The 25,102-nt window shown below is 41.1% G+C and overlaps 1 protein-coding gene across 2 annotated transcripts in view; it reads right to left on the bottom strand.

The window, feature by feature from the left end:
• Positions 1 to 9,076: 9,076 nt before the first annotated feature.
• SLC17A5 (solute carrier family 17 member 5) overlaps positions 9,077 to 25,102 on the bottom strand; it is a 34,360-nt gene continuing 18,334 nt past the window's right edge. For both annotated transcript variants that reach the window (XM_087718868.1, XM_087718867.1), the window contains exons 7-11: positions 19,439 to 19,597; positions 17,626 to 17,758; positions 14,684 to 14,831; positions 12,427 to 12,517; positions 9,077 to 9,630 (exon numbers count right to left, since the gene is read on the bottom strand). In XM_087718868.1, coding sequence (XP_087574994.1) covers positions 9,493 to 9,630; positions 12,427 to 12,517; positions 14,684 to 14,831; positions 17,626 to 17,758; positions 19,439 to 19,597 — 669 coding nt within the window. In that variant the 3' untranslated portion in view covers positions 9,077 to 9,492. The remainder of the gene's footprint in view (positions 9,631 to 12,426; positions 12,518 to 14,683; positions 14,832 to 17,625; positions 17,759 to 19,438; positions 19,598 to 25,102) is intronic.

Here is a 25,102-nt window from a genome sequence, read left to right as displayed (position 1 = left end):
TTCCCTCCTCAAATCTAAATGTTATCTTCTAATCCAGGAACAGCAAGATGTACGCATTGGGGGTCCGGGGTCTCTGCAGAAGTCTGCCCTGCCCTCTCCACAAATCCGTTTGCTTTTCAGAGGAGACGGAATTATTTTGAAGACAATTCAGTGCCTCTCTGTCTGTATATGCACATTGATACAGGGATAACATTTTGTCTGCTCTTTGAAAGATTTAAGGTTGTAATCCTTGCATTTTTACCAGAGGTGGGTTCCTACCAGTTCGCACCAGTTCGGTAGAACCGGTTCGTCAAAGCTACTGAACCAGTTAGAAGAGGTTCCACCAGTGGACCCGTAAAGCAGACCACACCTACAGAAGATGTTCCAAAAATTTTTGAAACCCACCACTCACACAGACAGACAGACAGACAGACAGACAGACTCACACAGAGAGAGAAAGAGAAAGAAAGGAAGAAAGAAATAAAAAAAGAAAAAAAGAGAGAGATGAAAGAAAAAAAAGAAAAAGGGACAGAGATACAAAAGGAAGGAGAGAGAGAGAGAGAGAGAGAACACATGGCCGGCAAGCCACTCCCACAAAGAAGGCCACACCCACAGAGTAGGTTCAAAAATTTTTTGAAACCCACCACTGATTTTTACTCAGTAGACAATGCTTGAAAATATGGTGTTTGTATTCAGATACAGACATATAGACCAGTGTTTTTCAACCACTGTGCCGCGGCACACTAGTGTGCCGTGACATAGTGTAAGGTGTGCCGTGGGAAAAACACCCGCCGGGTGTTTTTGCCTCGGGACATCTCTGTATTCTGCAGGAGACAAGCGGCAGGAGACAAGCTTGCTGCGGGCCGGCGGCGGACAAACGAAGCTGCCGCCGCCCGCCTGCTCGCCCATCTCTGGCCAGTTACAGTGCTCGGCGAGTTGGGTCGTTGGCGCCGTCTCCCACAGAAAGCAGCGGTTCCTGCCCCCGCCCTCCAGTCCCTCTTTCCCGCCAGGACTCCGCTCCGAAGCCAAGCGGGAGGCGCCGGGCACCTACCGGGCAGGGCGAGCAACCAGGCTTCGGCGGGTAGAGGGAGCAGACGCCGGCAGCTCTCGGCTGGATGAGCGGCAGGATGACCCGTGCCAGCCGACCTTTTCGTTGGCAGGACTCCGTGGCGCATCGGGGGAGGCGATTCCTGTCTCCTCGCCCCGCTGGCTCTCTCCTCCACGCCGGCCAACTACCGACCCGAAGAAAGGGAGGGAAGCGGCCTGGGGGGGGGGTAGAGGCTGACCACTGGTGGTGTGGGTAGCGGAAGAGAGATCCCCGTTTGGACAAAGGAGGTCCTCACCTTCGCTCTCCAAGACTGCCCCGGGCAGCCGCCTGCCTGTCACCAATGCTCCCTTCCCTGGAGGAGGGGAACCCAGAGGCAGCCCGGGCTGCCAGGGGCTTTCTCAGGATGGGACAAAGGTGCCGCTCCCCTTCCCTGATTGGAGTGATCAGCTTCGTGGATGTCACTTTGGCCCTTCCTGCAGCCCCTTCAACCTTCACTGGGCAGGGAAAGATCCTTCCAAGCTGACCGGGCAGGGGACCCCCCCCTCCCCCCCCACTGCTTGGGTCCTCCTTTCTGTCTTCTAGGGCCTAGAATTACTTTATATATAGTCAATATAGGCACAGAGTTAATTTTTTTTAACATTTTCTAATGGTGGTGTGCCTCGTGATTTTTTTCATGAAAAAAGTGTGCCTTTGCACAAAAAAGGTTGAAAAACACTGATATAGACAGACAGGTGTTTCATTTTGCTTTATTAGCCTCCTCTGAAACAGTGTTATGGCAAATTTGGTCTCTTCTGGTTCATTTTTTGTGTGTGAATATACTTCCTCAGAATTTACACCAACTAGTACAATATGCAAAATCGTCACATTCTGCTACCCTATCATGTCAGCTACACAATTTCCATAATATAAATGTTTCACATCCCCCACTATGATATTGAAAGCTACATCTGAAATAAGGAGTATTGAGCTTTTAACAGTTGTTGGACATGAATGCAACATTATCAAGTACAGTTTTTTTTTTAATGACTACATCTCCAGGCTGAGACAGGATTTACCAGTTGAATTTCTGCTGGTTGTGCAACTCTTAGAAGCGCATAGCTTCTAGCAGCAGAAGAAAAGCTGGAAAGAAGATAGATAATGCTGGCAAGTAGAATGATGGTGAAACTACCTACTGTTACGTGATGGGTGCAAAATCTTTACTCTGCACTTCCCAGAGCTCTCTGTGGCATACACATTTCCCAGCACAAACATTATGGTCACTGTACTGACGAGTTGGCTCCCCTTCTCAAGATACTTTCAAAGCCCCCAATGGCTTGTCTCCTACGTATTTGCAGGGTCACCTTTCCTTCCAGGCATGCTTCAGCCCATCCTTTGAGAAGGGATGCTGAATGCTCCACCACATGAAGTCAAGCAGTGTGGGGCTTGATGATGCTCCTTCTCTATGGTTGCTTCAACGATGCCCCTTGTTGATGGTCCTCTATGGTTGCCCCTTGTCTCCTGAAGTGTAAGGGCCCCAAGTTCCTAGTCTTCAAGAACTCCCCGTGGAGATCCGGACCCTCACCACCCTCCAGACCTTCCGCACCGCCCTTAAAATCTGGCTATCCCGGCAGGCCTGGGGTTAAAGACTCTAACCCCTACTCGAATTGTATGACTGTTGAGTTCTTAAATGATGTTGTGTCTTTATGTTGTAAATTGTTTGTCCTCCCCCCCCCTTTGAACTGTGAGCCGCCCTGAGTCCCCCCAGGGAAAAGGGCGGCATACAAATAAAGTGAAACTAAACTAAACTAAAATGTACTTAAGCTCTGTTTATTTCATCAGGTGTTTGTGCTTTTACGGTCTCATAATTATTTATTTCTTAAATGTTAATTTTGGATTTATATTTTATTCTTATAATTCACCTTGAGTCACGTGAAGCGGGCAGTACACAAATATAGGCAAATAAACACACATCAATAGCAATGGAAAGAAATAAAACCACTGACAGCTTGTGGCAAGGAATGTCTTCTGGAAGGAATATACAGTTTAAATGCTATCTTCAAAGAAATGCTGATACAGTGAGACCTTGGGTGCAGACTGTAATGCGTTCCAATTGGTCGGCACCCGATTTGGTCGTGACCAGAAGCAAGACTGATTGTGCATGCGCGCACACACAAAAAATGGGGCGGCAGGGGAAATCGCCATGCAGGGGAAATCACTATGGCTGTGTTTATTTGGCACCCGAGGATGTGTTCGTGACCTGAGTGACCCACTTAGCGGATTTTTCGGTCGGCACCCGAATTACTCGTGATCTGAGCCCTTCGGGACCAGAGGTCCCACTGTATATTCTTGAAAATTAAAGGATGCTAAAGGAAAAAAATATTAAGCTATCCTGAAATGAATATGGGGAAGTGCTTTACAAACGAAGGCAATAGCTTTACTATGAAAAAATATTTTGAAATTGTATTAGTGATACTTTCCATTTCTTTTATTTATTAATTTTGTAATTTTTATCTCTCTCCACAATCTGAAGACTTGGCAACATTCATCAGACTGAACCTGTCAAGCAGCTTGTAACATAACATTTAGTAGATTCATTGACCAATCCCAAAATGGGTGATGGCCTTAAACTATCAAGAGTTTAAAATGCTACCATATTGCTAGGAATACATTTCAGCTTGTTCTTGCTAAGACCTGGACAAGTTGCAAGACTAAGCAAGTTTTTATGCTTGTAATATCTATGCAGAAAAGAGAGTCTTGTTCCATTGTTCCTTTGGCTATCATAATACAGTGTCCATCTGTTGTTTACTGTGGCCTGGTAATTAATTCTGTGTTGGTACAGGTGTGATTTATAAATACTAGCCAGAAACTGTGCTGTAAAACTCAAATTTTAACCCGACACCATCATTTTATGCTTGTTTCGATGCTCACCTTTCTCCGAAGCTTTCTTTGTGCTTTCCTCGCTTCTTGCAGCAAAATTATTTCACGTTGTCATTTTTCATCTCACTGGAATGTTTTGGAACCATTAGAATCCCACAACTCTTCCCTGTAAGATAGAACATTCATTGAAGGGGGAAGGGTTCCAGCCTGCAGGCAATCCAGATGCAGCTCTCTCTGGATTGTTCCAGAAGCGGCCCACGGGATGAGCTTTGTGTGGCGATTCCTTTTAAATCCCTCTTTGTTTCCTCCCTCTGCCAGGAACAGAAGTGCTAAACAAAGTAACTTGCTTGTATGGTACATCGGAGACAAAGAACTTAATATCACTGTGGCTTAATGGTGAATCAGCTCAAAGGCTACCAGTTAGTCTTCTGGGTGCAACTGAACTTACAATTATGGATCCTCTACAGGAAAAGTTGCATACCTTAACTTTAAAAAAAAAACACTTATCTCACAAAAAAAGTGTATAAAGTTTTTAGGAACAATATAACTTTCCTTTCTGTGAAATACTTACAGATTTGTCTTCTTTTAGCCCATCTTTTGCAACTGAAACCAGTCCTTGAAGTTATGACCTTTACAGCAGTGTTTTTCAACCTTTTTTGTGCAAAGGCACACTTTTTTCATGAAAAAAATCACGAGGCACACCACCATTAGAAAATGTTAAAAAAATTTAACTCTGTGCCTATATTGACTATAGGCAGGTGTTTTTCCCACGGCACACCTTACACTATGTCATGGCACACTAGTGTGCCGCGGCACAGTGGTTGAAAAACACTGGTTTACAGGTCTATAAAGCAAAGGAAAATTGAAATAAGATCATAAGCAGTTACAGATCTTTCAAGTGAGTGCTTGGCTTAACAGCTAAGTTGCTGACTGTAATTGTCCCGATTGCAGTTGCTAAACAAGGACTGCGCGTACATATTCCAGGAGGGCAGATAAGTATTAATATTCATGGCTGTCAAATTTCCTGCACTTTGAAATCAAAACTGTTGGCCCTTCAATAGCAATACAAGGGAATTTTTTCCATGTCTCCATGCCTACAGAATCTGTTGCTAAGTGGGACCCATCAGGCTTAAAGCAAACAAGCTTTAGGGGAAACCCTGAAGACATATTTGGTCCATCTAGCCGTTCCTTTTTTTCAATTTCATTGGATATGCAAGAGGATAGGCTGCCTACAAAATGACCAGCACCTGTGCTGCTCTCCTGTCCCTTTAATTCCTCTCGCAGCCAGTGGAGCAATTGTTGGCTATAAAAGGAGAGGCAGCTGGGTGTGGTGGTTGATGGGTGGGAGAGAGGGAAAGGAGGTTGTGCGTTTGCTCCTGAAGCAGCCTAAAGTAGATAGAGCTGCAGTTCTCCAGCAGTAGGACTCATAAGTAGTAGTTGGAGGAGGCATAGTAGGGAAAGAGTGGAGTAGTGAGTACTAGCCTCTGAATGTTTGTGTGTGTGTGTGTTGCCACTACCTGTTGGTAGTGTTTATAGAGCCTGCTCACTTGTGTACAACTGGTGGCAAAAGATGGGGAATACAAAAAGGTTGGGATAGGCAAAAAAATGTGGACTATCTAAAAGATGGGAAACTAACAAAACTGGGTACCAGCACGAAGTGGCTTAAACTTAATGAAAACTATCTTTGGCTAAAAGGAAGAGGGCAAAAGTAAAGGAGTTTGAGCCTTGCAAAGTGCAGACTTTGCAGAAACCAGCCAGTATTCTGCTTGCTGAAACTAAACCTCTTACCAGAGCCTTATACCAAACATGGAAAAGGCAGAAAGGACAGATTCCTCTTTTGGCTACTACTTTGGAAGAGGCAGGTAGACCAGCCTGAAATGGAGTTTAGGCACTGATACTTGGGCCAGTATCATTGCACAGCTGATGAGAGAGCAGCAAGGAGAAAGCCTTAAATTAATTAAAAGAGGAAGAGAAGCAACTTTGCAGATAGAAAGGGAAGATTGGCTGAAATGGCAAAGAGGCAAGAGTTTAGGAGGTTGATAAGACCTACTTAAGCACATTGAACTCTAAAGTTTTTCAGAATGTGTAGAGTAGAGGTGTGGTCCCAAAGACGTTTAAATTCCCAAGGAGTCAGAAAGAAAAAAAAGAAACAGAAGCCTATTTTACCAGTTCAAAAGAGAAGCTACCTCTTGTAAGTGGCCTGAAAGTAAATAGGTGGTCTGACCCAGCCCCATGGTTAATGGGAAAGGCTTTGAGCAGCTTATAGTAGCCTTCCAGCGAAAGTAATAGTGGATTACTCTCATGTGAAAGAGAGAGTCCTATACAGACAGTTTGTCACTCCTTACACCTATAAGCAAAGGTTGAGGAGCTACACCTATGACAAACGTGAAGGGATGTGTGAATTGTGAGCAACGTTGAAAGACTAGGCAAGAAATGGTTGAGGCCAGATGGAAGAAGCAAAGGAAAAGTGATAGAGGAAGTAACGTTAGAACAGTTTCTACACGTGCTCCTTACCAAACTGAGGTTTTGGGTGCAAAAACATAGAATCAGACCAAATGGTAGTTAGATTGTCTTAAGGTCTACATGGCAGTAAAAAAAGGTCAGAGGATATTAGAAAAGTTTCAGAAGGAGAAAATAAGTAAAGTAAAAAAGTAAGACTATTAAGGAGTTGGAAGAGAGAAATGTGAAAGGAGCAGAGAAGACCTTTAGCTTCTGCCCAAATGAAAGGAACATCATAGTTGTTATACCTGTGGGGAAAGTGGCTATTTGTCCAAAGACAGTAAAAGCAACAAAAGAAATGGCTGCAGTAGAGCATCTTTGAGAAGAAAAATTACATTTGAGATGTCCCATTGGTTAAAAGTTCAAATACATGCAAGAGGGAACGGAACCAGGTAATGGTGGTAGGAGTCATTCCTAACTTGCCATGTAACCTGGTAATTGGAAAAGATTTTACACTTACTGAAGGTGAGACTAGGAGGGGAAAAAAAGATTTGAGAAATAGACTTGGGAGTAACTACAAGGGCTCCATGTAAGGCAAAGATGAGAATGGAGCATAAGTAGGAAGGAAAGGAACCTGGGATTATTCTAACCATCTTGATTTAATACAAATGAAATGTCCTGGAACGGAGAAGTGGGAAAGAGTAGTAGCAGCCTCTGAGTGCTTGTGTGTGTGTGTTGCCTAGGGTGTTTGTTGTGTTGGCTCTCTGGAGTTTTGGAGCCCACTGACTTGAGTATATAAAATAAGGCCATTGTTTTTATTTTAATGCTCCCTGGCTGTTTTAACTGCCAAGGTGTGAGCACCACACTTCTATGCTGCTGGCTTCAAATTTTTTTATAGTACTGTTGAGATTGCTATTATAGGTAGCTTTGGAAAGCTGAAAGCAAACTTCATTATTTATCTGTCACCCATTTTATTATCAAGCAACTAAATATTATAAACATGCTGAAGCAGCTCATTTTCAGTACAAAACAGATGGATAAACGAATTAACATGACAAAAGATTCTACACTGTTCGACCAAGTAACATTTTCACACCAATGGGGGAACATGTAATCAAAGAACAAAGTAAACTTACAGTCAATTTGCAGGGGGGAAAAAATCAATGGAACCAATATATGAATAACATCACATTAGCTGCAGATGATGCATTTGCAGTGCATATGAATGATGTGCTGGTGCTGTACTCCATGCAAGTTGAAAATTCCTCCATGGCTTATTCCTTGAGTAGGCACAAATCGGCACTGCCGAGAAGCTTATTTTACATGATTTCTCTTTTAAAAATTGTTATTTACAAAAGGATAACGAAAAGTGTGCGTAGTAGACCATTTCTTGAGCAGGAAACTCCCTCCGTTGACTTGTAGAAGCAAGATTAGCCTTTCCCAATGGTGCTTTCCAGGAGATGGCCACCCTCTTCATCATCTCCCAAGGCCATGCTACAAAGAATTAGGACAACTAAAATGCAAGTTATCAGCAGGCATGAGCTATTGAGGGTAGGCCGAATGAGATAAAGGGTTGCAAATATTCTGTACTATAAAGATTTCAAAAGCTAAGTTCCCTAAAAGTGTGAAAATTCCCAACTAATAGTTGTAGTGTTCATATTGGCAAAAAGCACCAATTTCACTGCCAATATTGGTAATTATTCTAAAACAATGATATTACTAAAATATTTCAATGACTTTCCAAATCTAAGGTAGAAAACCAGTAACTCTGCAACTTCTTAGAAATGAAATCAACTTGGTTCCCTGAAATTATGTACAACAAAACCATCTGTGATATTTTGCTGTGGATAGGCCAGAACCCAGCAATGTGTAGCGTTCTCAGGTTTATGTTAGTTTTGGAAAGCTTCATAAGAACTTTATTCACCTTTAAAAATATTTTTCATAATATTTGAATCTGGACAATTCAAGTATATGGTTTCAATCTCCAGCTCTTTTTAGTCTACATTTAAATTCACAATGTCACACAAAGGAAAGTCTCTACAACTATCCCTTATTTTGGATATTATTTCAGTTTTGATTTTCATTATACAATTGTGTGCGCATAGTTGCTCATTCACTACATTTGATTAGTTAATCCCATGATATTCTGTATAAAGTTATCTACCATTCCTAATATTTTTCTAACTAGTCAGGAGTTCCTGATATTTCTTGATCTCTTAAGAGAGAGGTGCAGGGAAGTCTCCTAGCACTAATCTCAAAAACAGTTTAAGAGAACTGATCTATGAAAAAGGTGTGATACAACACCTATATAGATATTCTGAGTGATATAGTAATACAAATTGACAGAGGGCTTATTGCCATGTAGATTGGTACAAGTGAGGAGTTAACAGTAGGCTAAAAGTTTTTAATGGTACATGGTCACATCAAATCCTTGAAGAGAGCCTGAGTGATTGGCTACTTGTTCATCCTCAATTACAATTAAGCATCTTCAATTGCTGCCCACAAATATTAGTAGATAATATATAAATGTATAATATATAAAGCTCCTGAATCTCTATTTATTTGGATAAAGGGGGTTATTTTTCAATTATAATACTGGAATTGAAGTAAGAAAGATATGAGGAGTGAAATGCCATGCTTTCTAAGTTTTTTCTGATAGACTGCAACCGAGGATTTGGACTTATATTCCTGAATCAGCAGGGTGTGGCTTCCTTGAATTTTAGAAACTTCATAACAGATTTATGGGGAAACACATACATTTTAAAAGAACATTTAATTTCCATTTGTTTAAATTAATGCAACATGAAAAATACAAGTGAACAATTCTAACAAACTTCACTCTTGAGGCAACACAAACATTCTGCATTTCTTTTTATACATTATCCCTTCATTACAACTTACTGGCATTGTAATAATCACTCATTCCATTGATTTTATAAATAAATATTTAAAAAGTAGATAACATAATTAAAATATGGCACACCATATATTTACCAAGTGAAGATATTCATTTGTTGGGATTAGATCCCAGTTTAATACAAAAACCAGCATATTAAAAATGTAAATGTTTTTTTTAAAAATTGCACTTTTGTCTGTTTAACAGAGATCCTCAATAAAAGGCATTCCGAGTGATGTACTTGTAATGCTTTGTCATTCTCTCCAGAATTCCTTTAGTTCCTATTTATATGGTAACCATTGAGTGCCCAGTTTTGTACTTCTCCACTGCTGAACAATGCAAAGAAAATAGCTCCAAATAAGTTAAGGGCAGAAGCAATATAAAACACGTTTCGCCATTCTTCTATAGTATTCTGGTGAAAGAAGAATAAAAGGATGAATCAGTATAGCAGGATGATGCTCAAGAGTGAGAAATATGCTTTCCATTAAGATATTCATTCAGTATTCTCTTGCAATTCTTTTGTTTTATCTTTTTCATTCTTATTCTCATTCTTAATTTCATTTAGATGTAATTAAACTAGTTAACACCTCAGCAATTTGCAACTTTCTTAATAAGGGGAAGGAGATTTATAGTTTATAAAGATTATTACAACTGAATTCACTAATATTTGGTATTTGTGTCAGACTATTATATCTAAGTAAAATTATCCACACTTGTAACTTCTCTCCAGAGAGCTCTGTTGTTCTCTTCCCTTTTGTTTTATTTCATCAACCTTGAGAGTTGAATTAAAGAGATTAGATTAGATTAGATTAGATTTAGTTTATTTGTATGCTGCCCTTCTCCGGGAGGGGCTCAGGGCAGCCCACCCGAAAGGGGAAAAGGGGATACAAACACAATACACATAATTAAAATACACAAGAGTCATACAGCCATACGAGAGGGAGGGGAACTCATCAACCCCAGGCCTGCCGGCACAGCCAGGTTTTGACGGCTTTCCGGAAGGCCTGGAGAGAGGTGAGGGTCCGAATCTCCGCGGGGAGTTCATTCCAAAGGGCCGGAGCTGCTATAGAGAAGGCCCTTCCCCGGGTGGTAGCCAGATGGCATTGGCTGGTAGACGGAACCTGGAGGAGGCCGACCCTGTGCGATCTAAGAGGAATAAAGTATGTGGGTTAAGACTACTCATTGAACTGCATGGCTGAATGAATATTCAGCTTTGATATAGGCATCTGAGCCAATCTGAAATTGTGTCAAAATGACACAGGTTCATACTGACATCACGTCATAAGCTCCACTTTTGCATACATGTGGCTTACACTCTCTTGCTATTGAATAAACAGTTTTCTTACTATAATTTGTGATATTCCTCCATTCTGCCTCCACTGAATGAAAGTGGGAGCTTCCTGTTTCTTTTGGGACCATTACTTCACCTTCGAAAGGTTTTTTTAAAAAAATCTAATCTTAAAAAGAAAAAGCTGCCCACCTTCCATGAGAAAAGTGGACTATAGTCAGTTTGGCCAAGATTAAAAGTGTAGTTTCAAAAGGAATCCTAGAAATGAGTTTTGAGAAAAGCACAGAAAAATGGTAAGCTTAAATATGGATTACTAGTGAAGACGGCTGAGAAAGAACCAAGAAAAGCCTACAGATGGTGACTAAAGAAAGAAAGGGACTTGGTAAAAGTTAGATATGGGGGGGGGGGAACTACACACACAATTGAATACTTTGGGCTCACTCTTCAATTCGTTGCTTGTAAGTTTCCAGTAATTCATAACTGGAATAATAAAATGCATAAAGAATCATGTGGAAATTGATACAGCTAAGGCATTTTAATTCTCATTGTTAAATAAAAATGCAATGCTATTTCACCACTAGCCAGGAAATTTGCTGCAAGAACTTAGTGCAATTGCTGTAGTTAAGTTTGTTAACAATGTAAATTAGAACCTTCTAAGCACATAGACAAAGAGAGCTAGGAATAATTAGCAATTGTTTTAATTCCACGGTTAGGTTATGGCTACTGTTTGACGTAGGCAGATTCTACTCTGTCTTGCTGAACTGCAACCCCAGGCATAATTAAAATAGCAAGAAGTTGGAAGAAAAGGAGGATATGAAGATTCAATAATTTCTCTTAGGAAAAAAGTGTAGATATCACACTCCGATTCTTGTTCAGGAACAAACTCCAAGTTTAAGTAACTTCAGTTTACTGACTTAAGATACCACTACAATGTGTGGAAATGGAAAATAAGAATTAAGTTAACATTTAAATGAGCTCATATTGGGAAGTACCATTTATTTCTGATTTAAAGCATTATTTTAGAGAACTGGAAAAGTGACACTTGAAAGTTACAGATTTATTTGTGCAAAACAAACTAATGTGGAATTTGGCATATTTTGTCCAATTAAGCAAAAGTACAAAAGCTATAATTATAATTTATATATGTGGTTATTGCATTCATAAGCTACAGTCAAAGTTAGAACTTTAATCCTAGTCTAAAGATGCTTAAACAAACTAAAATGTAACTGACGTTCCTCCAGTATTATATTGAGAAATGAAGAATGTTTTAAAGCTGCTTAGTCAGTTACAAACGTTTAGCTATATGGCTTCTTTTTTAAAACGATGACAAAACATTATTGTGAATATATAGAAACATTCTTCAGAGGTCTGGCTTATATATTTTTTAATTAATATTTTGAATTCATGTTTCCTTGTGCTGTGCTATCTTCTGATTATAAACTATCCTAATTTTATTTAACATTTACTTAACTTGGTTGCTGACTTTGCATTGCTTTGTGAGAAGAATTATTTTAAAATAAGAGATTTATATTGGAGAATTTCAGAACATTTTTTTTTGCTAAAATATATCTTTTTACAGAGTTCTATCAATAAATAGAATATTAAGGGAAAATAAACAATTAGCTGTATTTATTTATTAATATGTAATTTAAGACACAAGTCAACATTATTTTCTTGAAAGTATCTAGACAGATTCATGTGATTTTTAAAAGTAACAATGTGCAATTTAACAGTGGCCATTCCTGGAATATATTTGCAACTTCTCAGTTGGCTTACAATCTTAGAATTTTGTGGTAATTTCTTACCAATCCCTAATGCTCAGCTTTTTTATATCAGCAAGGGAATACAGTTATTATTCAATTGAGAATGGTACATGAGACTTTTTTTTACATTTCTAAAAATAAAATAAGTGTGACTTACACTGTGAGTCAGAGCCTTAGCAACAAGTGGTCCTACCATTCCTGGAATAGTACCAAATGAATTTGTGATTCCAAGGAGGATGCCGGCATAGCTAAATTAATAGAAGAAAACAAGGATTAGCCTTTAGAACTTTCCGGTTCTCAATTTTACAATCTTCACAGCCAGATTAAATTGTATGTCCACTTCCACAACAGAGGAATTTTCTCAACAGCAGTCCAAGCATTTTGGCACCCAAACCCTCCTGACAGACTGAAATGGGAGACCAGAAAGAATTTCACACATGATTCATCCACTTGTCTGCACAGGATTAGAAACGCTTCTCATGTGTCCAGCTTCTTACGATATTAGTATGGGGATTCCCACTGCAAATTAAATGGTTTCCCTCCAACTTCATTTCAACTCAGACTTGACAGCTAAGGCAAACTATATTTTCCAACAGCATTGTTATTTAATAAATACACACATACAGTAGATGCCTATGGTATGCATCCTGCAAATGTGAAGTACACAGTACAAAGTTATCTCAAAACAGCTCAGTGTAGCACTTCCCCGCAGAAAAAAGTAAGGTTTTCCACCCATTAAGAAATGTCTTAGTTGTATAACATCCACAACTGGCCCTTTTCAACAACTATGCCATTTACAAGAGAATACCCATATTTTCCTTCTGGGAACATATATGAAACAAAGGATTGTCAGTCCATATAAATTACTGTGTATTGGTATCTGAATGCAGAAGGTGTCTTTTAGATAATCTTGTACACTCTTATATTTTTTCAAAAATACTATATATATATACATGAGGAAAATTGGAATTTTAACTTATAACTAAATTAAACTAAACTAACTAAACTAACTAAATTTATAACTAAATTATAATTTAAAACAGCTAATCAATTGCATGTATTAGAAGAAATATGATTAGAAAAGCTTATGACATAATATATTAAAGGCGCCACAACAATCTCTATTGTTTTTATTGCAATAGATTAACAAGAATTTAAATATTAAATTTTGATGTGGTTATTGCTTGAAGTTATATTTGAAATGACTGCGGAATATTTATTTATCAAATGTATTTGCCACTCCAGAAAAGTTTAAAAAAAAACACATGTCCAGTATTCTAGGGAATTGAAGACATATGATCCTATCTGTGTGTAGTGAAGGAACCAAAACAACACCACCACCCCACCAAAAAAAACACACACATACACACAAAATCCAAATGGATCAGAGGAGCATTTGATGATCCAGGAAGATGCTATCATTATGAGAACGGTGACAAGTGGAAAGGGGGAGGACTAGCTGCTGTATACATCTGCTTGTCCATCAGCTCCAGATGGCAGTAGTGGTAAGGGAAAGGAACAACTGGTAGCTATGGAAGGTTGGAGGAGCCATGTTGGGGATAGAATACTTTCCATTCATAACAAAGAAATATTTTCCCCAAACTTTTGTGTATCTACATTTTTTTCATTCACTTTGGCAACAAAGAACTCTTCCCAATGGAGTTTTCATTGGCAGATTTATAAAACCTGGCCATACCAAAATACAGGAACATGCTAGGCGGTGGTTTTCTCTGCCCAATACAAGGGAGCCAACTGCAAACTATCCAGCAATTTTCTTCTAATAAGAAGATAAGAACTTATTAAGAAAGTATCTTCTGATTGAGGATACCAGAAACTGAGCCCAAGATTGGCTTTTTAAGTTAGGTTTTGACGAGTGTTTTGGGTTCTCTCCCTTCCAATTGGGAGGAGCCATGATTAACATGGCACACCATGCCTAAAATGGAAGCAGCACTGGGAACATTTGTAGAGAAACTAGCTTTTGTCACATGCACTGTAATATCTACTTTTTATTATTTCAAAATTATTTTGCAAAAGTTCTGATGTTATCGTCTATTCGTCACCCTTTCCTAGTCTTATCCACTTATCTTTATTCTTAATGGAAAACCAGCAAAAATATTCAGGGTGAAAATATTGTTTCTTTCATCACTAAGAAATGTCTACCAGGAAGGAATCTATAATTGTCCTCTGATATTTGTACCAGTTTTTATCGGGAAAACATGCCCGATGTTGATGACAATAACAATTCAACTTGTGTGAACCTCTTAAGAACGGAGTGACATGGTTTGCAACAATTTCTAAAACAACTCTTCATTGAATTCTGTGCCTTATGTATAGTATAATGAGATTATCTGTTTCAGGAAAGCTTAACAGCTAGTTAAAAAACTTAACTAGTAAAAACCATTAAAAAAACTTACGATGGTGCAATATCCAAATGGTTGATACTGTAACCTGACGTGGAAAATCCTCCAAGTGTCGTTGATATGGTTAAAAATACAACTGCCACTTCATAATTACAACCTATAAATCCAGCCGCCAAGAGGAATACTGCAGGCCCAACCATTCCTTAATTAAAACAAAAAATAGAAACTTTATATAAGCACTTCCTATTAATTCTTTCTGTGATGTTTTAGTGTACTTTTGATTTTTGTTTATTTTATACAAGTAGCTATAGCTTTCAGCTCTTGACCTGCAACAAAGGATCATTGAAGTGTAATTTCACCCTTCATCCCTAAATAAAGAGATAACATTGTCTAAAATAGACAATAACTCAACAGTGCCATAGTATATTATCAGGGAACAAGAATAGCCATATATATTTCTTGGAATTTGTAAATGGAAACAGGTGTATTCTCCTCTGATCCATCCAAGCTCAAAGAGCCCACTAGAGTATTATCAGCACAAGAAAGTCAATGTTGGAGACAATAGGGGATTAGTATTATATAGACATTCGGAAACAAAGACAGCAAGATTTTAGAAGGAAGCCGGTAGAACTGTGAGCACACAAGATTTGAGGGTATTTGTAATTTGATATCAGAACATATGCACTGCATAGAAAGGTTGAACTCCTTATTTTTTTCATAAATTCCCAATAACCGGAATGGATAGATATATTTATCCTCCTGAAATCCTGACATATCACTGTCAATCTAATTCAACAGTCAGATCAACAATCCGTATATAAAATAGCTTTTACAGGTAAGCTATCTTGACTTATGACTGGTCTAGGGGTGGGTTGCTGCCGGTTTTACTACTGGTTCGCAACCTGCATGCTGTCTCACTTTGCTTGTGCATATGCCAGACGCATGCTGCGCTGTTCAATGTAAATTGTTCTTCGCGCATGTGCAGAAAAATTTACAGCACGCACAATCACTAAAAACCAAAATGGCGGCAGCCCAGCGGCAGAGAGGGAACCGGTTCATGGGTGTGGCAGGCCTGGGTCATTGCCGGTTCTGAAACCCAGGCCTGAATTCCACTACCAGTTTGGCCGAACCAAGCCAAACCCGGAGCAATCCACCTCTGGACTGGTCACTTAGCTACCATTCAAAGTTTTGACGGACCTCCCCAAAGCTACTTATAACCTGAATTAGAAGTTCCAAAGGCTGGGCCTCCTCCCCATTATCCACCTGATCACATTTTAGGTGCTTGGCAGCTGGCTCATATTTATGTTTTTTCTCAATATTCCATTGTCACATGACTGCAATTTACATTTTTTTTTAAAATCAAGAGTTTATTTCCAGTTTCTGGCAAAATCTAGCAATGTGGACAATGGATTTCCTTTACGACTACAGTGTTTGCTTTATGACAGTTGCAAAAAGTTGTAAAATTGGGTGCAGTCATGTGCAGACTCCAATTAATGTCTGGTACAATGTGCAAACACAACTTCAGGCTCAATTATGGTTATACATCAAGGAGATTACCTATATTAGAATGCATCCCCAATACAGTGGCATTTCAGACAGCTCAGTATATTAAATGGTAGAAATCTTAACATTGTTACTAATAGATTCAAATTAATTCAAAAAGATGGTGTTTGCTGGAGTAACATGAAACTGTTTTTAATGGCTTGCCTAAATTACACTTATGATTTCTACTAGCCATATTATGAAATGTGCATCAAAATTCCTGCTAGACTTTCTTGGAGGTTCAACTTCCTAAATATTTGTCCATATGACTTTAAAGAAATCAATTATTTTTTAATTCAAGCTGAGAGTATATTGTGTGCTCTATGAGATACTTTGAGATTGGCTGATTATTACTATTTTGCTACGATAAAAAAACTAAAAAAATTAAATGAGAAAATATTGAGTGATTTATCCTGCTTTCTATTGCCATCTAGTGTACAAAACAAACTTTAAAATTCATCCAAGCTGTTGCTGCCGCTTTATTAAAACCAACACACTGAATCTATTTTAAAAATCAATTGGATCAGCAAAAAAATAATAATACACAAAGTTATTAACAGTCTTCTGTTGTGTTCAAAGGTACTTATTTTAAGACAAGGCAGCAGAGACTAATGTGGAAAACAGAAAAAGAATTGTGAATTAAAAAGAAACCAATTTCCTTTTGAAATCTCAAAAGTTAATTTATGCATTGTAATTTCAGTTTGTTTCAAGGTATTCAGTTATCCAGGACAAAAGGTTCAGTGGGGAAGCCAGAGAAGATGCTTTTCTGAACTTCAAGAAAGCTAGTTTCTAGTTAATACTACAGAATCTACTTTGCATTTGTGCCATTGTATCAGGTGGGCAAAAGTTTGAATAGGCATAAGATTCCTATCATTTTGAGCAAATTTATAATGCTAGCATGTTTTGCCCATGCTTTCCCTCACCCCCCCCAAAAAGGTTCCTAAAAAATTCAGGGTGATCCTTATCATTCTTAGAAGCACCAGCCTGGCAGGGAAGGAGCTCAAACAAGGGAGTTAGCCTAGAGTTATTGCACAGAAGCAAAAGGGCTAAGAACACTGCTCCCCCAGGTTTCTTAGAGCCTTATCTAACTATTCCCAGGTGTAGGCTGCCAGACTGGGAAAATTCCTCTATTACAGGCAAAACATAATAATTAGGTTGCATTCAGCACATGTGGGTCTGGTTGTTCACACCTGAAATTAAGATATAATTACCATAGGGATAGGGAACTCTTATTTTAAGAATCACACTTATACAACATTCATATAATCCTAGTAGATTGTGACCTTCACACATATTCAAGATATATGCTGGGCCAATCCAGGAAGGAGCAGGGTCCTTCTGACCAACAACTGTACTGTAATTGGGAAAGTTCATCTTTACCAACTAATTCACTTTAATTCTACCAGTATTCTCAATGAGTTATAGGCTACGTTGCAAACAAATGCTTTTCTTACCTATTACTGTAAATGTTTTGCGAACACAGACTGTTGACATGTTTTTCTTTTCCCGTAAATAGTCTGCAAACTGACCACACACAATTATACAAACCCAACAGCCAAAATAAGGAAGTGCCGATAAGAATCCATTCTGTAGAGGGGGGAAAATGGTTGGAGATAGTTCTGTTATTAAAAATAGTTTGAATAATTCTTTGTCAGGTCGTAGATATGATTTATGATACAAGAGAAATGCATATTTTTAGATATTAATACACACACACACTATAGAGAGGATCACAGATTTAAAAAAATAAGCACAAAGAGAAACCAATATAGTAGTAAATAATGCAGGCAGGTGATCAATAATTTATATACAACTTTTTGTGACTCTTTTGAAACTGATCAATCTTGAGGTTAATTCCTTCCTTCCAACCATCAAACAGATGTTTGACGAGTTGAGAAAAATACAGCCTCTCTCCAGCTTCCTTCAGTATAAAAGCTTTTGTATGTATATAATATGGACATGGAGCTTCCAGACAATTGTTGAAATTGCCTGAAGCCATTGAGAATCACTTAAAAATTACTTAAACAAAGTAACCTTTTTTAATGATCAAAAATGGAAACACCAATATAGTAATGAATTTTAAGAATGAGGCCAAGATGTAGCACCTGTTCCACTGGAAACCCATTCTAATTTTAAGACAAAGCTTTTTTCATTATTCCGGATTCAAATGGATATTGCCATTGCCTCATTTGGTTTAGGCATATTTTACTGGGAGAGAGGGAAATAGCAATAGCAATAGCAGTTAGACTTATATACCGCTTCATAGGGCTTTCAGCCCCCTCTAAGCGGTTTACAGAGTCAGCATATCGCCCCCAACAATCCGGGTCCTCATTTTACCCACCTCGGAAGGATGGAAGGCTGAGTCAACCTTGAGCCAGTGAGATTAGAACCGCTGAACTGCAGATAACAATCAGCTGAAGTGGCCTGCAGTACTGCACCCTAACCACTGCGCCACCTCGGCTCATTACATACTAATATGTATATAATATTAATTCAACAGCCCCTTTTAGATTTAAGGCACTGCAGTAAAAAAAAAAGACACCCCCCTCCACCATGTAGACCAGGGGTGTCAAACTGGCAGCCCGCAGACCAGAGGTGTTATGCGCAGTCACGCCCATCCCAGTTCCGCGAATGGGAAAAACGTTGTGAAACGCCACATGACTACAACGTGATGCAGCGAGTTTGACACCCGTGATGTAGACTCTATAAAAAGGAAAAAAAGGAAGCAAGATTCCAAGTTATGATTACATAATAACTAAAGAATTTAAACTGCTCTGTCCTGTTTTTAAGATTCTTCCCTTGTACTTATTAAGTATATAACCTTCTGAAGAAATGCAAGTATGTATCAGGAAATCTGCAGGAAGCCAACATTTTTCTCCATTTTTGTTCCTTTTAGAATAGTCCACCCAGAAGTCATGATTACTTAAAAGACTCCACTAACAGAGTTCATAATGTCAATTTATTACGATAATTTCATCAAAGGAATTATCCGGGAGTACACACACAGTAATTTAACTATAGCCATATCCCTGAAAAATACTTTGGTTCTTTAAAAAAACCTGAGCTATCTGTTGAATAGAAAGATGGACAGAAATGCAAGAATTGAGCCTAAGATTGGGAATCAAATTCTCAATTCAGTCTAATATTAACGGAATTACCTCAGAATAATTAATACAGTTATAAAGCCTCCTGGATCTAGGCTCACGGTTCCACCGCTTTAGGATTAAAGTTAATCTTTGTAAAATTGGAATGCATAGCGTGGCTTACCTCCTGGACATCGAATCTCAAAATCTCCTTCATGTATGTGGGCAGCAGGGTAAGGAGAGTGTAAAATGTCCAATTATAAGAAAAGTGTGCGACGACAATGGCCCACACTGGAACGGATTTCAACATGGCTTTCCAAGGCACAGATTTTTGGGTGGAAAGCTAAATGAAAAGAATACATTCAAAATATTTAGATCTCAGGGAATCTAATTTTTAAAGAATGTTATTCAGCATTATGAAGGATTAATACTGACATAATTTTTTGCACATAGGCTAGGCTATATGATCAGGTACTATATCGACCGTTGACTTACCTGAACGGTCCTTCTATGTGTGCTGCGAGGGGAATCCAAGCATGGGTTAACTTTGTCCATTAGCCTAGAGACTGAGTTATGTAAATTGGTGACCCCGCCTCCTCTGACTGAATGGGTCAGTTTTGTACGAAGTCAGCCGTTTAATGATGTATAACAACAACAATAACAATGATGGCCATAGCCCAAACAGCATACAAACAAGCCATAAACCAAGGTTACAAATTAGGTAAGTCAGTCATAGTCAAGTCACAAGTCAATGAAGAGTCAGTCAATGTAAAAGTCCCGACAACCCTGGCCAGCCGAAGCTGCGGGCGGGTTTGGATTCCCCTCACAGCACACATAGAAGGACCGTTCAGGTAAGTCAACGGTCGTTCTCCTGTGTGCTGCTTGGGGAATCCAAGCATGGGACATGCCAAAGCAATTAAAGCCCAGGGCGGGAGCTAGGTTGGCCAGGGTCCCCCGCGGGAGGGAGCACCTGTTGCAACACACTCCTTGAACGGGCATCCCTTGAGGATCTTGGAAGACGCCCACCACTGAAGTGATCTGAGGGGCTTGGGCAGAAGGCGGACCTTGAGTTGTGAATGACTGGTGTGGGACCTCTGATAGGGAAGCAGGAACCATTGGAGTGGTCGTGCGTGAAACCTGGCCCAGGGAACGATGTCGATGCAGGAAATCATCTTCCCCAACAGTTGAGAGAGTAGGGCCAGGGGCACAAGTCGCAAGGCTGACACCTGAGATGCCAGCCATTGGATGCTCTGTCGTCTCTCCAGGGACAGGAAGACTTCGCAGGTAGCGGAATTGATGACGGTCCCTAAGTGAAGCAGCGATGTAGTTGGCTGCAGATGACTCTTGGGAAGATTCAGCACGAACCCGTGCCTCCGCAGGGAGTCCATTGTTACTTGAAGATCCCAGAGGGCCTGTTCCCGGGACGGCGACAAGACCAAGATGTCGTCTAAATAACAATTTACTCTCACCGGAACTGAGCGGAGCGAGGCCGCCACCACCGCAAGGACCTTGGTAAAGGTGTGTGGGGCCGACGAAAGGCCAAAAGGCAAGGCCCGGTATTGAAAGTGACGGCCCGCAAACTGGAAGCGTAGAAAGCATCGATGTGCCGGGTGGATGGGCACATGGAGGTACGCCTCCTTGATGTCGACTGATGTCATCATGTCGCCTTGGCAGATGGATGCCAGAATGCTTTTTAAAGACTGCATTTTGAACCTCTGATACTTGATGTACCAATTGAGTCTTTTCAGATCTAGAATGGCCCCCCATCCTCCTGAGTTTTTGGGCACCAAGAACAGAATGGAGTAAAACCCTTGACCTTCCTGCCCTTTGGGAACCTGCTCTATGGCATTGATGGAAATGAGATGATGTATTTTGGCATCCATGAGGCGCCGCTTGACTTAGCACCTGGGCACAGGGCACCTGATGAACCGTCTTGGGGGGATGGAGAGAAATTCCAGGGTGAGACCTAGCCTCACCACCTGAAGGGCCCAGGCGTCGGACGTGGTCTCCGCCCACTGATGAGCGAAGGCCAGAAGACGCCCGCCCACTGGTTGCCCCCTTTGGGAGTCATCGGTACCTCTGAAAGGACCGGTTCTCCGAGCTGAGATTGTGTCTGGTGCTGTTGGCGCCCCCTATCTCTGCCCCCCCCCACGGTCCTGGCCGTGGTCCTGCGACTGGTGAAAGCCCCTGTTGTAATGGGGAACGAAGGGGGCTGCTGCGTACCCAGAGTAGCCTCCCCGAAAGGACTGGCGTCTGTTGTATGGCTGCTGCCGTCTGGTATTGTGCCCCCCCCCGAGGAGGGGAGAACCTTGCGCTTGTCCCTGGTCTCTATGAGAATGGGGTCGAGAACGGATCCAAATAAGGCCCCGCCCTTGAAGGGCGTGGATGCCAGGCGCCATTTAGATTTAATGTCGGCCTGCCAATGGCGGAGCCACAAGAGGCGATGAGAGGCCACATTGGACACTATAGCACGAGAAGCAAACTTGGCAGCATTGAGCGTGGCATCCGCTGAAAATTCTAAGGCAGCCATAATCTTAGTAACGTCCTGGTGAAGGCGCACCTCGTCAGGGCCAGCCTCTCCTGCAACTGCTTAAGCCAGAGCACAGAGGTCCTACTAAAGAACGATGCTGCAGTAGCAGCACGTAAGGCCCAGACCGCAGCCTGGTGGGTCTTACGAATAACCGTCTCGGCCTTACGGTCCTCAGCCTTCAGACCCTCAGAGATCTCAGATGCAATCAGGGCAGGGGAAGCTAGGGCTGCTACTGGCTGATCCACAGTTGGAAATTGCAAAATGGTCTCCAAGTCAGGGGTAGAAGTGTACAGCTTCCTGTCCCCGTTGCTAGGCGGGGTAACTGCAGTTGGCTGATCCCATTATTTTTGAATGAGATCCATGAAAAGCTTTGGGGAAGGAATCACCTCCTGCAATGAAACTGGTTCAGCAAAGAGGTGTTCAGTGGTGTCCAGACCTACAGCAGAACTGTCTTTGGGAGCTACCTCTCCCATATGGGTAGTGGCCTTAGCTTTAAACAATAAGGACTTGAACAGCGTAGGCCTAAACAGACTAGAGGAATTGAGCTGATCAAAGACCAGGCCCTCATCATCAGAGAATTCCCTATCAATCAACTCCCCTTCCTCCACCAAGGCCGAATCCTCACTATAAGTAGAGGGAAGGGGGGAAGAGGGCCCTGCCTGCAGATCAGGAAGATCCACTTGTGGGGCTGGAAGAGATGGCCCACCCTGGGTGCTAGCCACCACCAGGGCCTGATTCCTACGAAGTAGCTCAGCATCCACCCCCCTGGATATGGCTGCAGATATCATTTGATAAAGGTCTGGGGATAGGCCCTGGTCATAGCCTTCCATAGGCCGTACTTGGACTTGGACTTAATCTTCGTAAATGTCAACGTCCATAAGGCAGTGATTGCATTGTGAAGGCCAGGGGCAGGACGTCACGGATTACAGCACGCCATTGATTCCGATTTAGGGCGGCTTGTTGGGCATCGGTTATCGAGAAATGGAGTGGTTGAAGATCATGAGCCACTTGGGATATCCACGTTTTTTGGGGGGCATTTTGTGCGATTTTCCACCCATCCGGTCACAGCGAGTTAATCGATCGGTAAGGTAATCGGCTGTTGTCCATATGGCAAACGTGTCCAAACCATCTAAGTCGTTGTCTTCTTAGGTAAAGTTCGATTGTAGTTTGGTTTTTACACAGCTGCAATACCGTTTCGTTTTTCCATCGGTCCCGTAGAGTTATGTGCAGAATGTTGCGCAGGCATCTTAGCTGGAATCGTTCTAATAGGTTCAGGTCGCTTTTAAGTAAAGTCCACGATTCTGAGCCGTACAGTAAGATTGTGCGGATGGAAGCATTAAATATCCTCATCTTGGTCGCAATCGTCACGTCATTTTGGCTCCACAGGCACTTCCTTAAAGAGGCGAATGTGGCTGTAGCATTGCCAATGCGGCTTTTGATGTCATTTGTAGCCACTACATGTTGGCTGTCGATGATCGACCCCAAATATTTAAACGTGTCTACTCTTTCGATAGGGTTGCCTTCGAGGTGCAGTTGAGCTGGTTGAGTGCCCGTGAAAATGAATTTGGTTTTTGCACCATTTATCACCAGGCCGAGCTTGTTAGCATTTGCTTGTAATGCATCCAGGGTATTTTGGGCGGCTTGGGCTGTTTCAGAAAAGAAGACGATGTCATCAGCATACACCAAGTCCGTGAGAGACAGCTGAGCCCCGATTTGAACGCCTGGTGTGTCTTTAAAAGTTTGTCTGAGGATCCAATCCATGGTTATATTGAAGAGCATTGGTGAAATAATACAGCCTTGTTTGACGCCGGTAGTTATTGAGAATGGTGGGGACATATTTCCCAGGTATTTTGTCCGGCTCATTCCACCTTCGTAAAAAGCTTTAAGCACGTTGAGTGTAGCATAGGGGATTGATTCAGCTTTAAGGGCGCACCACAACGATGAATGATCTATGCTATCGAAGGCGCATGAAAAATCCACAAATACTAAAAAAGTGTCCTTTTTGTAACGCAGGCGTGATTCGGCTAGTTGTCTCAGGGTAAATATTTGGTCTGTGCAACCTCTTCCTGGTCTGAAACCGGCTTGCTCTTCCCTGCAATTAGTTTCTCTGACTTTCAGTAGTCTGGATCGGATTATAGAGGTTAAGAGCTTGCCGGATGTTGATAGCAAACTTATTCCTCTGTAGTTTTTGCAATCGGCTGGGTCTCCCTTTTTGTGGATTGGTACAATAATCGAGTCTTTGAAGTCTTGAGGCATGACTCTTTGGTCCCAGATGGCAGAGTATATACATTTCAATTGTTTTACTATCGGTTCTCCTCCCGCTTTCAAAGCTACAGCAGGGATATTGTCTACCCCAGGTGCCTTCCGGTTCTTAAGTCTTTTAATTGCAGCACGGATTTCCTCCTCTGTTGGAGGGTGGTCATTAATTGCGCTTGGTAATTGTAAGTCTGCATTCTCCATCAGACGTTGGTCTAGGCTGGTGGGGTGGGGGCGATTCAGTAATTGGCTAAAGTGTTCTTTCCACCTATCCAGTTTACCCATTAGTGATTTTATGGGGTTTCCGAGATGATCTTTGAGGTTTGAGCTCGTTGCTTTAAATTTTCCATTGCAGCTTCGCAGGATGCTGTAGAGTAAGCGTGAGTCGTGGTTTTTGCTGGCCAGTTCCATTTCTTGGGCTTTTGCGTTCCACCAGGCCTCCTTATCCGCCTTAAGCTGCCTTTTAATTTGCCTGTTAAGGTAAAGGTATAGTTTGTGGTCAGTGTTCTTTATTTTTGCGCGTTGTTCGACAAGATTTAGGGTATTAGTCGAAATCCAAGGTTTTATTTTCCGTCGTTTTTTTGGGCAGATTTCATTAAGTGAATCAATGATGGAGTTTTTTGTTGAGTTCCAGTTTTCGTCAATGTTGTCTGCTAACAGAGGAGAAAATCTGTTCTGTAGCAAAAGTTGAAATTTGGCTTGGCTGTCGGGGTCGGATAAATTTGCGTAGTCGAGGGTAGCTGTGGGCTGAGTAGTATTGGGTGTCTTTAGGTGCAGTCAGAATTTTGCCCTGACCAGATGGTAATCCGATCCGATAGAGGCTCCACGCATTGCTCGAACATCATGAGTAGCGCTCTGGAATCGTTTATGCACTAGGAAATAGTCCAACATGCTTTTGTCTCTGCCTTCATTTGAAAACCAAGTGTGCCTGTGATGGATCGGATGCTGAAACCACGTGTTGCAAACTACCATTTTATTGAAGCTTGCAAATGATAGTAGGCGTAGACCATTGTCGTTAAGGCTGCCACATCCGAAAGGACCAAGAGTTTTCTCCCAGCCAGG

Source organism: Thamnophis sirtalis, unplaced genomic scaffold, assembly GCF_051295495.1.
Source record: "Thamnophis sirtalis isolate CommonGarterSnake01/CBP01778 unplaced genomic scaffold, rThaSir2_p1.2 scaffold_6, whole genome shotgun sequence".
In the NCBI taxonomy this organism is placed as follows: Eukaryota; Metazoa; Chordata; class Lepidosauria; order Squamata; family Natricidae; genus Thamnophis; species Thamnophis sirtalis.
This window is presented reverse-complemented; position numbering and strand designations above follow the sequence as displayed.